This window comes from Phaseolus vulgaris, chromosome 8 (assembly GCF_051622355.1).
Source record: "Phaseolus vulgaris cultivar YP4 chromosome 8, ASM5162235v1, whole genome shotgun sequence".
NCBI lineage: Eukaryota > Viridiplantae > Streptophyta > Magnoliopsida > Fabales > Fabaceae > Phaseolus > Phaseolus vulgaris.
In genome coordinates, this window is record NC_143505.1 from 7,903,374 (window position 1) to 7,915,312 (window position 11,939).

General features: G+C 35.2%; 2 protein-coding genes across 3 annotated transcripts; one reads left to right on the forward strand and one right to left on the reverse strand.

The window, feature by feature from the left end:
- The first annotated feature begins 1,552 nt into the window (after positions 1-1,552).
- On the forward strand, positions 1,553-4,591 carry LOC137824285 (heat-inducible transcription repressor). 2 transcript variants are annotated; one of them, XM_068629859.2, is made up of 6 exons: positions 1,553-1,970; positions 2,351-2,521; positions 2,631-2,771; positions 3,251-3,424; positions 3,705-3,881; positions 3,963-4,591. In XM_068629859.2, the coding sequence occupies exons 1-6, from the start codon at positions 1,719-1,721 to the stop codon at positions 4,284-4,286; spliced, it is 1,239 nt and encodes a 412-aa protein (XP_068485960.1). In that variant the 5' UTR covers positions 1,553-1,718; the 3' UTR covers positions 4,287-4,591. The 2 variants fall into 2 exon arrangements, 1 of the variants encoding a protein (XP_068485960.1); XR_016514658.1 differs by having other exon boundaries at positions 1,584-1,970; positions 3,251-3,429.
- Positions 4,592-7,368: 2,777 nt separating this feature from the next.
- Positions 7,369-11,529, reverse strand: LOC137823739 (RING/U-box superfamily protein). Its single transcript, XM_068628990.1, has 8 exons — positions 10,690-11,529; positions 10,541-10,617; positions 10,256-10,424; positions 9,701-9,789; positions 9,313-9,477; positions 8,681-8,758; positions 8,347-8,450; positions 7,369-8,032 (listed from the first exon to the last, which is right to left on the reverse strand). Exons 1-8 carry the CDS (start codon positions 11,195-11,197, stop codon positions 7,927-7,929), a joined length of 1,296 nt encoding a protein of 431 aa, XP_068485091.1. The 5' UTR covers positions 11,198-11,529; the 3' UTR covers positions 7,369-7,926.
- Between the last annotated feature and the right edge of the window lie 410 nt (positions 11,530-11,939).

An 11,939-nucleotide genomic window follows, 5' to 3' on the forward strand; every position in this document is an offset into this window, starting at 1 on the left:
TAAAACCAACCATACTTTATTTGGCAGTCTTTGTTGTGAATGGCAAAGAAAGGTTCCATCCATGGATTCCAAAATATTTCTTTTAATAAAACATGGATTGAGAGAATCTTTGGGTGGCAAAACCCAAGATGTGCTGAGATTGTTCTATGTACATACATACATGTTAGGCTATAGATCTTACACAATTAGTTGGCCATTTCAAACCTTTTCTTCTTGTGTTAAAACTAAAATATGAAGACTTTCTAAAAAGTCACCAAATATGATGTAGTTCCATACATGTTTACACATTGTGGCCTACCAAAACCTGGTGTCAGAGTTGAACTATGTAGAAAGCCAAACAATTATATGCTTGGCATATGCCACACAATTGCTTCGTTTAATGGGAAAGGCATCACTAAAGTTCCCACATGGAAAAGCTTCTTCACAACTACTAATAATGTTATGAGATGACACTTTATTTAGCAGAAAATCTGGTGTTTGATTTTAGTTATGCATGAAAACTTTTGGGGTATTTAGGTATTATGTTAGAGATTATTCTCTATCATTATTGGTTAAGCATACACTGATAGAAATTTTTGGTTCTGCACAATAATCTCATATTACTTATGAGTTCACTAATACATCTTTTAAGATATCCTAATAAGATTCTGAGTTTTAAAATGAATAATACCTTAAATATTGTGATTGATCTGAACCATGTTATTTGTATGAATAACATAAAAAAACACCATAAGCATCACTTGAAAAGAACTTTGTGAAGAAACATTTGTGCAATGTTCTGGTTTATTGACAATTCATATTCGTTCTATGCTTCATGTAGGCTTTGCTTCGCTGGTTGTCTTATGAGTTGAGTTGTCATTAAACGCGCATCCCCCTCCCTTTTCTTTGATTTGTCAACCAAGGTTAGACTTGGAACTTCATACCATTGTAATACCAAAACATACAAAATTTAATAAAACTGACAAAACATGTCATACTATATATATAAAGTATACATACCTTACACTTTTTTACTACAAAGTTTCCTATGAAGGTGGAGCTGGTACTTCAACAAAAATATCATTATGACCATGTTTTTTTTCTTTTTTTAGGAAGAATCAAAAGACTCAATTGACCATCTATCTACTGTTACCTTTTATAAACATTATTGACAATCCTTATCTTATAACATTTCATATCCTATAAAATAGGTGCAATCTTTATCTTATAAATCGATTTTATAAGATTGAATTGGTCGGTTTTATGAGATTAAGTTAATTATAAAATTCACTAGTTAAATGTTATATCATGAATCAACTTTTTAAAGGGGTTACACGTCCCTTCTTACCCATGATATTACTTTACAACAATAACTGAAATGTAATGGTTAAGAAGATGTATAATTTAGTGAATGTTATTTAGTTTTGTATTATTAAAAATATTGTTATGAGGCTATTAACAGTAACTGATAATTTACTGTGTGTAGATGAGATATGTTGAAGGTCACCACACACCTGTTCGTTTCAGTTAAAAGCAAAACATTTATTTTTCCTCTCTCTCAATGTGTCTATATGATATGTCATTCAGAAGCAACTGTTAATATTAATATATTATATGGTTAAGATTTCATTTTATGAACCTCCCTCCAAAGAAAAAAAAAAACTGGAAGAGTTGGTTAGATAGCAGTTGAATCTCCTGGTTCTGGTTTTTGTGATCTCTGAGGTTGTTGTTCTTGTAGCATGGCATACAGGAGAAGGCAAGGTATATCCAGGGCTTCTACTTTCAAGGAAGAATTTCATGATCCATCATCATTGGATTGTGCTAAGGATTCTGATCATGACCATGCTTCTCCACCAATCCTTTCACCTCCCTCTCCTTCCTCTTCTTTCTCATCTCTCGCTACTCAGGCCACCAAAGCTTCTGCTTCTCGTCACCAACCCTCTCTTTCCTTTGCATTCGCCACCCCTGAGTCCGACCATCAAAGATCCAAGGTATTGGATGCTCAATGCGTCTAGTTTTTTGTTTATGTATCAATAGTTGTCATCAATTTACCATCTTTGAAACTATTGATTTCGTATATAGATAGACAAACACTGATAGATTAGATTGATAGATAGATTAGATTGAATCAGAACAATTCAATCTTACAATGATAATTGGAATTGATTTTATGGCAATCTAATCTTAATCACTCTAGCAAGATTAAAGGGTCAAGTTCTAACCAACCTTATCTCTCGTCACTTGATATGTTCACACGTATATGTGTGCATATGTAAAGTGAGAGTGTGATAAAACTTTGATTGAATGATCAAAATTTCTTTCAATCTCAGCACACATATATAGTTAATTTTTTTTGAATGAATGAATGCAGAGCTTTGAGGCTTATAGAAATAGCAACTCCAAGTCTGGTTTCTGGGGTGTGATTGCGCAGAAAGCCAAATCAATTCTGGATGATGATAAGCCAATCCCACAACATGACACCATGGCCCAAACAATGAAATCACACTCTTTTAATACCTTTTCAGCTCCTCCTGCAACTCAGGTGATTGTGATGGAATGCAGGGAGACCTGTAGTATGTATTATATTATTCTGCTGCCTAAAATTACATGAAGCATAAAACTAAGTTGTGTTTTTTCTGTGGCATGATTAGAACTCTCCTTCACAATTCAAGCCAGTATATGAATCCCTCGACACTAATAGAAAAGTGGACAGTCCTAAATTTCGGAAGGGCTTGGACAAAATTACTTCATCCCTCAATCAACTAGGTGACACTTTTGAGAAGGCTTTTGAGGTAAACAAGGTCTTTATCATGTACACTTTCCTTTTACAATTGGTTTTCACCACAATTCTAGTCCCTCTATATATGCACTGATGCACACATTGCCATTTCCATCATCACAATTCAGAAATGCTTTGTGCAGACACAAAATTTTCATATCGTTTCCATCCTGGTTAATCATCACAGTAATTAGATGTCAAGGTGTATTATAAGTGGTTGGTAACATATTATAAGTCTGCTTATCAATCTAGACATCTTATTAACAACCAATGATTTAACTAACGTTAATAACAGTGTAAAAAAGTATGGCATGCAAACAACAGAGTAGACACAATGCAGTTGTTGATGAGTTTATCTGAATTCTATGTTTCAACGGCACATCAGATATTCATATTCCAAGTAGGAGTACAAGTAGAATTTTGTATCTAATGTGTTACTTGGCTTACTATGTCACTTTCTCCAATTCAATGATTATTCTCTAATTTCTTCAGGAAGGCCGAACAATGATGGAGAGTAAGACAGCAGACCTGAGAACTCAAATCAGAAAAAAATCAAATAACTCTGGGGACACACACCAAACTTCAGATTTGAGAAATCCATTGCAAGAAGCTGCCCAGAAAGACAAGCAATCTAGCCATGAATCAAAACTCAAGGCATCACGCGACGTAAGGTGGCAACTACATAATCATGTGACACTGCCCTCACTAGTTCATGTAGTGAAGGCATGCAGTGTCTTGTATAATAATAATATTGCAGTTGTTAATAGTTTTTAGTTAGCATAAGAGTGACTCTTGTTACCAATAGGTACTTATACTCAATGTAGATGCAAGAAACTAAGTCTAACTTCTGCTTCTGATTGTGATTGTGGGCATAAAACTGAGCGTGTGATAGCAGTTTTGGTTTCTTAATGTGACAAGAGAATCATAATTTCCTTTTGCTTTGCAGGTGGCGATGGCAACAGCTGCCAAAGCAAAACTACTTCTTCGGGAGCTAAAATCCGTTAAAGCAGATTTGGTTTTTGCTAAAGCAAGATGTGCTCAACTTGAAGAAGAGAATAAAATACTCCGGGATCGAGAGGGCAGTGAAAAGGGACAGAACGGTGAAGATGATGATGATGATATGGTATTGATCATTTTGACATTTCTCTTGTTCAACACTTTCTAGAAATGAACTCTCTTTGTTGTTGTGTTGTGATGTGGTCAGATAAGGTATCAACTAGAGACCCTTCTTGCTGAGAAGGCTCGTTTGGCGAATGAGAATGAGACATATTCAAGGGAGAATCGTTTCTTAAGGGAAATTGTGGAGTACCATCAGCTTACTATGCAGGATGTGGTGTACATAAATGAGGGCATGGAAGAAGTCTCTGAAGTTTACCCTGCAGATGCCTCACGGCTGTTATCAGTCTCTCCACGTTCATCATCACCTGATAAGGATCTTCTGGTACCTATGCTGTCAAAAGAAATATTTACTGTGATAGAAGAGGATGAAAACAGCACTACAGAAGATGAATCTCCTTCTACTGTCTGAGTTTCTCCACATACAAAATTATCTCCTTCTTTCTTTTTCTTTTCTTTTCATGGTTCAGCCTTAGATGAGGTTCTCTTGTTTTTGAGGAAAATATTTGCATGCTTTGGAACGTTCTACCTTTTTTTCAATGTGAGGAAGAGAGTGGGGTATATGAAGAGAAAGCCATATCTTTTGTTTTGTGTGTGACTTTCCCTTCATGGTGAGGTTGGTTTGGCAAATTCATTTTGAAAAATATGTATTGGTTGATCATACTTTTTTGGAGCTGGATCTATTACAATGTGACAATTTTATTGAACATTTTACAAGTATTGTAGAATAGGACAAAGGAAATATCTGAGACTATATATTATGGTGGTGCGATAGCGGATGGCATGATAGGTCCAACACAAACACTTGTTAGGATAGACACGAAATGACTCTGATACCATATTACAAAGTAGACTTTAAGCCTAACTCAACCCCATAAAACCGGCTCATGGTTGAGGTTTGCACCCACTTATATATACCATGAAAGACTCTAATCTCTAGTCGATGTGGCATTCCATCAATATCAGTCTTGTTCTTCGGAATACAGAAAGTGAAAAATGCTTTATGAAAGGTTATAATATGAAGTGAATTTGTCATAACATGAAGTTATAACAAACCATATCAAGTCTGCAAGTGTACATTGTTGGAAACACTTTAACAGAAAGTCTTCTTTGGTTCTGTTCAAGGAATTTGACTACCCTCTTTGAGAATCATATGATCCATTGCTGCAAATTTTCAGTAACCATTAGTTACTCTTCTAAATTGATTCTTATAAATGTTGGTGTGCTTTTAGCTCTTTCTTTCACCTTAGAATTGAAACTCTTTAGAAAACAATCCGCAATAAGATCAGGGAAGCTAGTATTGAATTGAAAACTCAAGATTTAAATTTGAAATGAAAAATCTATTAAGAGATAGTTTTTAATTTTGCATGCACAATTCTAATTCTGAGTAAGATCAGAGAAGCATACAATGCAAAATTACACAATAAAGTATATAATTTTACCAAATTTTGAGATATACATAATTAACTTAAAATGAAAGTTTTTCACTCAAGAAGGCCAATCCAAGACCATGTTAAGGAAAATTGCTTTTATCAAAATATTTTTGGTCAAGTGAAGGCATTTCTAGGAGAAATTATGTTTAATTAATGAAATTCGCTCAAAATAAAAGATTTTCACTCCAATGAATGTCAACTCGATAATAATTGTAAGGAACTTCGTTCCAAACGATTAATTTTTTTTTCAAGTGATCTTTTTCTGATATTTGTTTAATTGATTAAAAGGTATTAAATGAAGCTAGAAAATTTAGAAGCTTTATTTGATATTATCTTTCAATTATATGAATAAATTGAATGGTAATATATTATTATTGGAGTTGTGTTTATTGAAAATCTTATTGTACTGGGATGACCGACCGGTCTCCTGACCTGGTCAACCCATGTGTCAAGATCATACTTTAAGGTACGAGGTCGACCATGTGTCACACGTGGCCGACCGACACAGAGTGCTCAAGTCAAAGGTTGACCCAATTAACGAAGGTTAACCTATGGTTAGGAAGCAACCTAATCCAACCCTAATCGCTAAGTAACCCCTAATCCGGCCCAACAGCGAGGGCCCATCAAGGTAATATAAATATCACGCATTCCAAGGAACAAGGTACGTGATAATCTACAGTATTCCAACCAGCCGAATACGATACCCCACTGACTTGAGCGTTGGAGTGCCATCTGCAGGTACCCCACCCGCCTGAGGAGTCATCCTACGAGAAGGACTGAAGGAGGAAGTGAAGTACGACCGACCGAGTGACATCCGAAGACAATAGTTCTCCCAGTCCCCAACCTAGTTCGAGAACACTTATGATTATTGAACTGGTATTTGTTCAAAATATGAATGAATTGAATTTGAGTACGTTTTCATTGAATTGATTTAAATAATTCAAATTGGTATTTATTAATTGTGTGATTAATAAATAATAAGATAAGAGATAGTGAAGGTTTGAGGAAGTTGTTTGCACCACTTTAATAGTTATTTAATAAACTTATATTGATGGAACTAAGATTTTCAAATTGAAAGAATGTAAGATGCAAGTTTCTAATGAGTCATGCAAGTTTCTGGAAAAATAAAATAATATATATATATATATTATTTTGAATTTGTTGGAGCTGAAATTTATTAACAATGTTTTAAAGTAGATCAAACAGACTTGATTTGATTTAGTTGAAGATATGATTTATTTAAGTGTGTTATAAGTTTTTATTAGCTTAAAAAAAATTGATTTTTTGGTTGGGATTGTATTTATTTATATATATATATATATATATATATATATATATATAGAAGCGTGTGGAGAACTTATGATATATTTTAATATTTGTGTTTTTTTAAGTTGATTATATAAGCCATTTGGTTGGACTGGTATATGTTTGATTAAATCGATCAAATTTGATTTGTTTGATGCGCAGGAAAAGAAGCAATCAGACTAAGGAAGAAAGGATAAATGCATTTTATATTTTCCATCCGTTGGTTGGTCTAAATTAAAAAGGGTAGGACAGACAATAAATATGACCTTTTAGTTCAATTACTCCTTACTTTTGGCATATTTCTATTTATATTCAAAATGTCATTATAACGTTATATAAAAAAAAAAATTATTGATTCACCTGTTAAATTGTAGTTTTATATAAGTAAAATTCTTTGTTAAATTTTATTAAAATGGAATAACAATAATAAATCATTTATATTTTAAAAAGCATACATTACATCAATTTAAGTTTATATAAACATAAGATATTAAATAATTGTATACTAACACAAAATTGTGTTTGAATGGAAATGAAGCTTTCCATATATAGTCAGTTTTTTAAAAAATATCCTTTGGGTATAACATTTTGGGCTCTCTCCCTACATTTATATACCCAACACGTTCTTTTCATTACCCAAAGTATCCCAAATGTCATTTTTTTATCCAAGCTAGCGGCTGAGGACCATTCATTGCTACTAGATTTCAGGAAGAAAGGGATTCTATGATTAAACAAGAGTATGATCAACAGCTGATATTTGTTTCAACAAATTAAAGTGGTGCACAAGCTTTTCTATTGTGTACATGATGATCAGTACATAATCATGGTCAAATTAAGTACTTCAAAAACAAACTAGTATCCACAATTTGACCGATTGAATACATGAAACGAAGTGTGTGATCTTTAACCATAACCTGCCCGTGGGCAACACTCCTTGAGGTGTGCATTAAAACCCACATAATGAGAAATTCAAAAGTAAAAAAAAGTTTAAAATTGACAGATTGACTGGCACTATATGAGGGAATAGCTATGCAATTTTTAGCAAGAGACCTTCATTCCTTGCAAATGAAGAGTCGTGTTTAATTATATTTTCAATCAACTTCCTAGTTTACAGGGTCATTTAGATACACTCGACCTTTTACTAGTACATTATATGAATGCGTGTACTCAGCTGCATTCATCTTCTCAGTATCCCCACGATTTCCTTCCAGAGCATTTTACATGTGGCGATGTATATAGATCACAACTGCTGCTTTGAAAATGTAAAGCTTCAAAGCAGAAAAAACTTCCTGGCTTCTATTTATATGTATGATTTCAGAATAACTGGAAAAACAAGCTAGTTGAGCCATCCCCAAATGACCTAAGGTCTGCAGGTTTTACCAAAGCCCTGCACAATGGACAGGTCCTTTCTCTCTCAAACCTGGCAAAATTCGATAATTAGATATCAGAAAACACAGATGAAAAAATATACACATCAATTAATATATTTGTGTTCACGTGTGTAGTAACCAAAAAACAGGAAGTAAAAGAAGACCTGCTTGCTAACATTTAAAAGGCATCACGTAAGTTTGATAGATGTAACATATATATTTTAAACCACCAGCTTCAAAATTTACATACTGGTGGTGGCAAAGTGGTTTTTCAACATTATTCAACTCAAATGTAAATGGCAATTTCAGATTATTATGCAGACCCGAACGAAGACTAAAAAAACAACAGCCAAGAAAGTCTCACCACTCTGATACGCAGTCTTCACAGAAAATATGCTTACAACGTAGTAAGATTGGGGCATGCATCTTCTCCTGACAAATAGCACAGAGATCACCGGCTGCATTGACCTGCCATCAGATCAATTATTTGCATGAACACTGTTCCCAGATATGCAGATAGCAGGCTGTAAAATTCTTAACAGACTGTGAAGTGTGCAAATGCCTAATGCTTAGATATTAGCAAATTCTATCATTTAACTAGCAAAAATGCAATTTACGGTGAAAACAGATGCACTGAAACTTCAGTGATTGATTGACCAACTCAAGAATGAATGATCAAAAGAAGACACCAACAGTACCTGCTCTAATGTTGCATAAGCCCCATAGTGCATTTCTTTGCGAGACAATGCCTTCACTGCAGCAAAGAAGGATTGCACCTGACAACCACACCACAGATAAGAGAGAACCAACTAGACGCAAACAGATGCAATTCACAAATAATTTAAAGCAAAAAGAAACTGTGCATTATATGTACCAGCTAAATGACATCATTATACTTGGGGTTCCTAAGGACTTCTTATGAATAATCAAACCAGAAAATTAACAGACAATATATGATAAAAAAAAAACTCTTCCAAACATCTCACTTGTTAAAGAGCTCTTTTACCATGAAAATTTAAAAGCCACTTGAAGTTAAAAAAAATTAAGCTTCTGAAGCAAACATAAAAGTCATTTTCATCCCTTTTTTTCCTAGAACTGAAAATTTAGATTTTACAAACAAAAGAAGTCAGCAAACTAAAAAAAAAGTTCAACTAAATCAAAGTAAGCACAAACTAGAAAAATAATAGGGTAGCATCACAGGCAGATAAATATAAGACAATAGTTGAATAATATTGTTAATGGTCTAAGGTAGGGAAACTCTGTAGGTTAATCTTCACAAACTACATTCAAATAAAATAAAATGTAGATATATTTTAAAAGACCAACACACCTTTTCAACAACAGACGTGAGTTTAAACGTTAGATACAATCCTGTCATCAGTGACGAAAAGAGGCTTCCATATTCTTTGTTCAGGAAGAAACGATACCAAACTGGTGTCGGCAACAAGGCACGGTAAAGCAGAAGGAGATATTCAACTAAAGTCAGCATTTGACCCTGTCAAATAAATGATAGTACTATCAAAATGTAATGACATGAGAGAGATGATATAGATCCTGAACCCATAACCCATGGAAATATTACATATTACGAGATTGCAAAGGCATGTTGACAATAATATAACTAGAGAAGAAATGATGAGCCGTTTTAAAATGTTCTTCTATTCCTCAACACAAATGCTCAGCTCAAAATCTCTAGTGCTTCATATTTATTACCTCACCTGCTTACGATAATTTCGGCCTCTGCTATTCTTGTAATACATCAACAATATACACTTGAATACCATTGCAGCTTGGCGGACCAGAGTATCTGACATTTGAAAACACAAAGGACAAAGCAACAATATTAATCCCACAATGAGTTCCAACCAAAGAATAAATAAATAATTCCGAAATCTGCAACAAGCAAGAGTTTCTATCACAAAAGTAGTTCTATGATATCATGCTAATTGCAGGCACATATCAGTTTAACAACATGCAAACCAAAATGAATTAAAAAGAAGCGTAATTCATGCTTCAACAGAATCACGAACAACGGATACAAGTTAGACACACAGTTAAAATCCCCTGCCGCCAATCTTGGAATAACTCAGTCTAAGGCAAGAAATAACTAATGAGGGCAAAATAAAATAGTTTCAACAAACAGAAACCACAATCCTCTAAACACATTTGATAATAACTTTCATCAAACACTCTCAATAGCAAGTTTAGACAAAATTAAAATGCCTTTTAAACCATGCAGAAAACAATTGTTGGGTAGAGAATGAGAAACACACCATTGACCATGATGATGAAAATGGCATGCCAGAAAGGCGGTATTTCCTTGGGAGGAAGCATGATCAAGGGATACATGAGATCATCATTCTGATACCACCAATAAACACCAACCACATGAAGCCCGAACGCAACAGAAATCCCAATCAAAACCGGTATTTTCCTCTCTCCCTGCACCCGCCAAAACCGCACACACAAACAAACACACTCAATAAACAACACAATTCTCATATACACCCTAAAAACATTATATTGCTTCGCGACCACACAAAGAACAAGCATCACACCTTCAACGCAGTCTGTTTCCTCAGAATATCATTCGACTTGAAAAGCACAGCAGCGATCCAAATTGTCACAAAAAACCCTGCATTCACTCCTCAACATCATCAAATAAAACAAAAACGTGCATCGAATAGAACAGTAACTCAAAACGTACCTTGCAAATGCTGCCTTATGAAAACAACCAAGAGAAGCAACGAAAACGGCAAGACCTGCTCAATCCACCTGGCAGCATGCTGGATGTCGTATCTCTGGTAAGACGAGTCTCTCCCAACGCCGTCCCCTCCGGGGACCGGGCTTTCCTCAGCAGCGTCGCTGCGAGGCGAAGCCGAGGTCAACGCGGCATCGTTTTGCGAATGCGCGAGTCCAACGGCCAATCCCGCAGCGGGAGGAGGGCTATGCTGCTCCTCCCGGGGCTGCTGCTCCTGCTCCGCGGGGCCGATGATCCTAATCGAAACCTCACCGTCATTGTTAACGACGTCGGGAGCGGGCTGGGTGTAGTTGTTGGACGAGCGCGACGGAAGGATGCCGGAATATTCCAACAGCGCCGATAACGGCGCCTGAATGATATTGGAGGGTGACAAAATCCCGGAAATTCTCCTGGAGTTGGGGGAAGACAAGGGTGAAGAAGAAGGGCGGAAAGCGTCTGCGTTGTTGGGTTCCATAACCCTAACTGTGAATCATGAAAGAGGGGCTAGGGTTTGGGGTTTCCGGAGAAGAGGATTTAGGGATTGTTGAGGATTGTGTTTATGGTTTGAGAAGTGTGGAGTGATGATAGTGAAGACGGTGGTTGAAGGAAGCGCGGGTGGGTGGTGGTGGTGGGTGGTGGATGGATGGTGGTGTTCTCTGCTGTGGTGTGCAGGGAAAAGCGCCACACAGAGAGAAAGAGAGAGAGAAAGAGAGACAAAGATGGGGTCGCTACAGGACAAACCACATAAGAAAAAGATAGAAGCAACCATTTCGGATCCTATACTTGCTCTATGCTTTATCGTCCCCAATTAACATTTCCCATTTCACACTTTGTAATAATAATATCTAAATTTTTCTTTACTATAATAATATATAATGTTTACTACAACAATACCACAATATACGAATACGTATGTGCGTACATACATACATTTTAAAATGTCTTTTGTTAATCGAATAATATTATGTGTTATGAAGCTCCAAAATTCTTCTTAAATGGTGTGTTGGTGTTCAATGAGTATTGGACACCGATATTTGTATGATACCTATAGAACACATATTTGTGAAGTGTCACATTCAAAAAAATATTTGTTAGATTTCTGACAATTATAGTACGATTCTAACACAATTTTAAAAAGAAAAAATATATTAATTTTTTAAAAATTCAAACTTTATTTTATAAATTGTTATTATGATTATAAAAATAAGAAACAAATC

Bases quoted from the DNA above. Each gene is read 5' to 3' on its own strand.
- LOC137824285 (XM_068629859.2), top strand. From the start codon at position 1,719: ATGGCATACAGGAGAAGGCAAGGTATATCCAGGGCTTCTACTTTCAAG. The intron at 2,772-3,250 runs GTAAACAAGGTC...TAATTTCTTCAG, and splicing joins CTTTTGAGAAGGCTTTTGAG to GAAGGCCGAACAATGATGGA. The intron at 3,882-3,962 runs GTATTGATCATT...TGATGTGGTCAG, and splicing joins AAGATGATGATGATGATATG to ATAAGGTATCAACTAGAGAC.
- LOC137823739 (XM_068628990.1), bottom strand. From the start codon at position 11,197: ATGGAACCCAACAACGCAGACGCTTTCCGCCCTTCTTCTTCACCCTTG. The intron at 10,425-10,540 runs GTGTGATGCTTG...TGGCGGGTGCAG, and splicing joins GGAAACAGACTGCGTTGAAG to GGAGAGAGGAAAATACCGGT. The intron at 9,478-9,700 runs GTGAGGTAATAA...TTTATTTGACAG, and splicing joins GCCGAAATTATCGTAAGCAG to GGTCAAATGCTGACTTTAGT.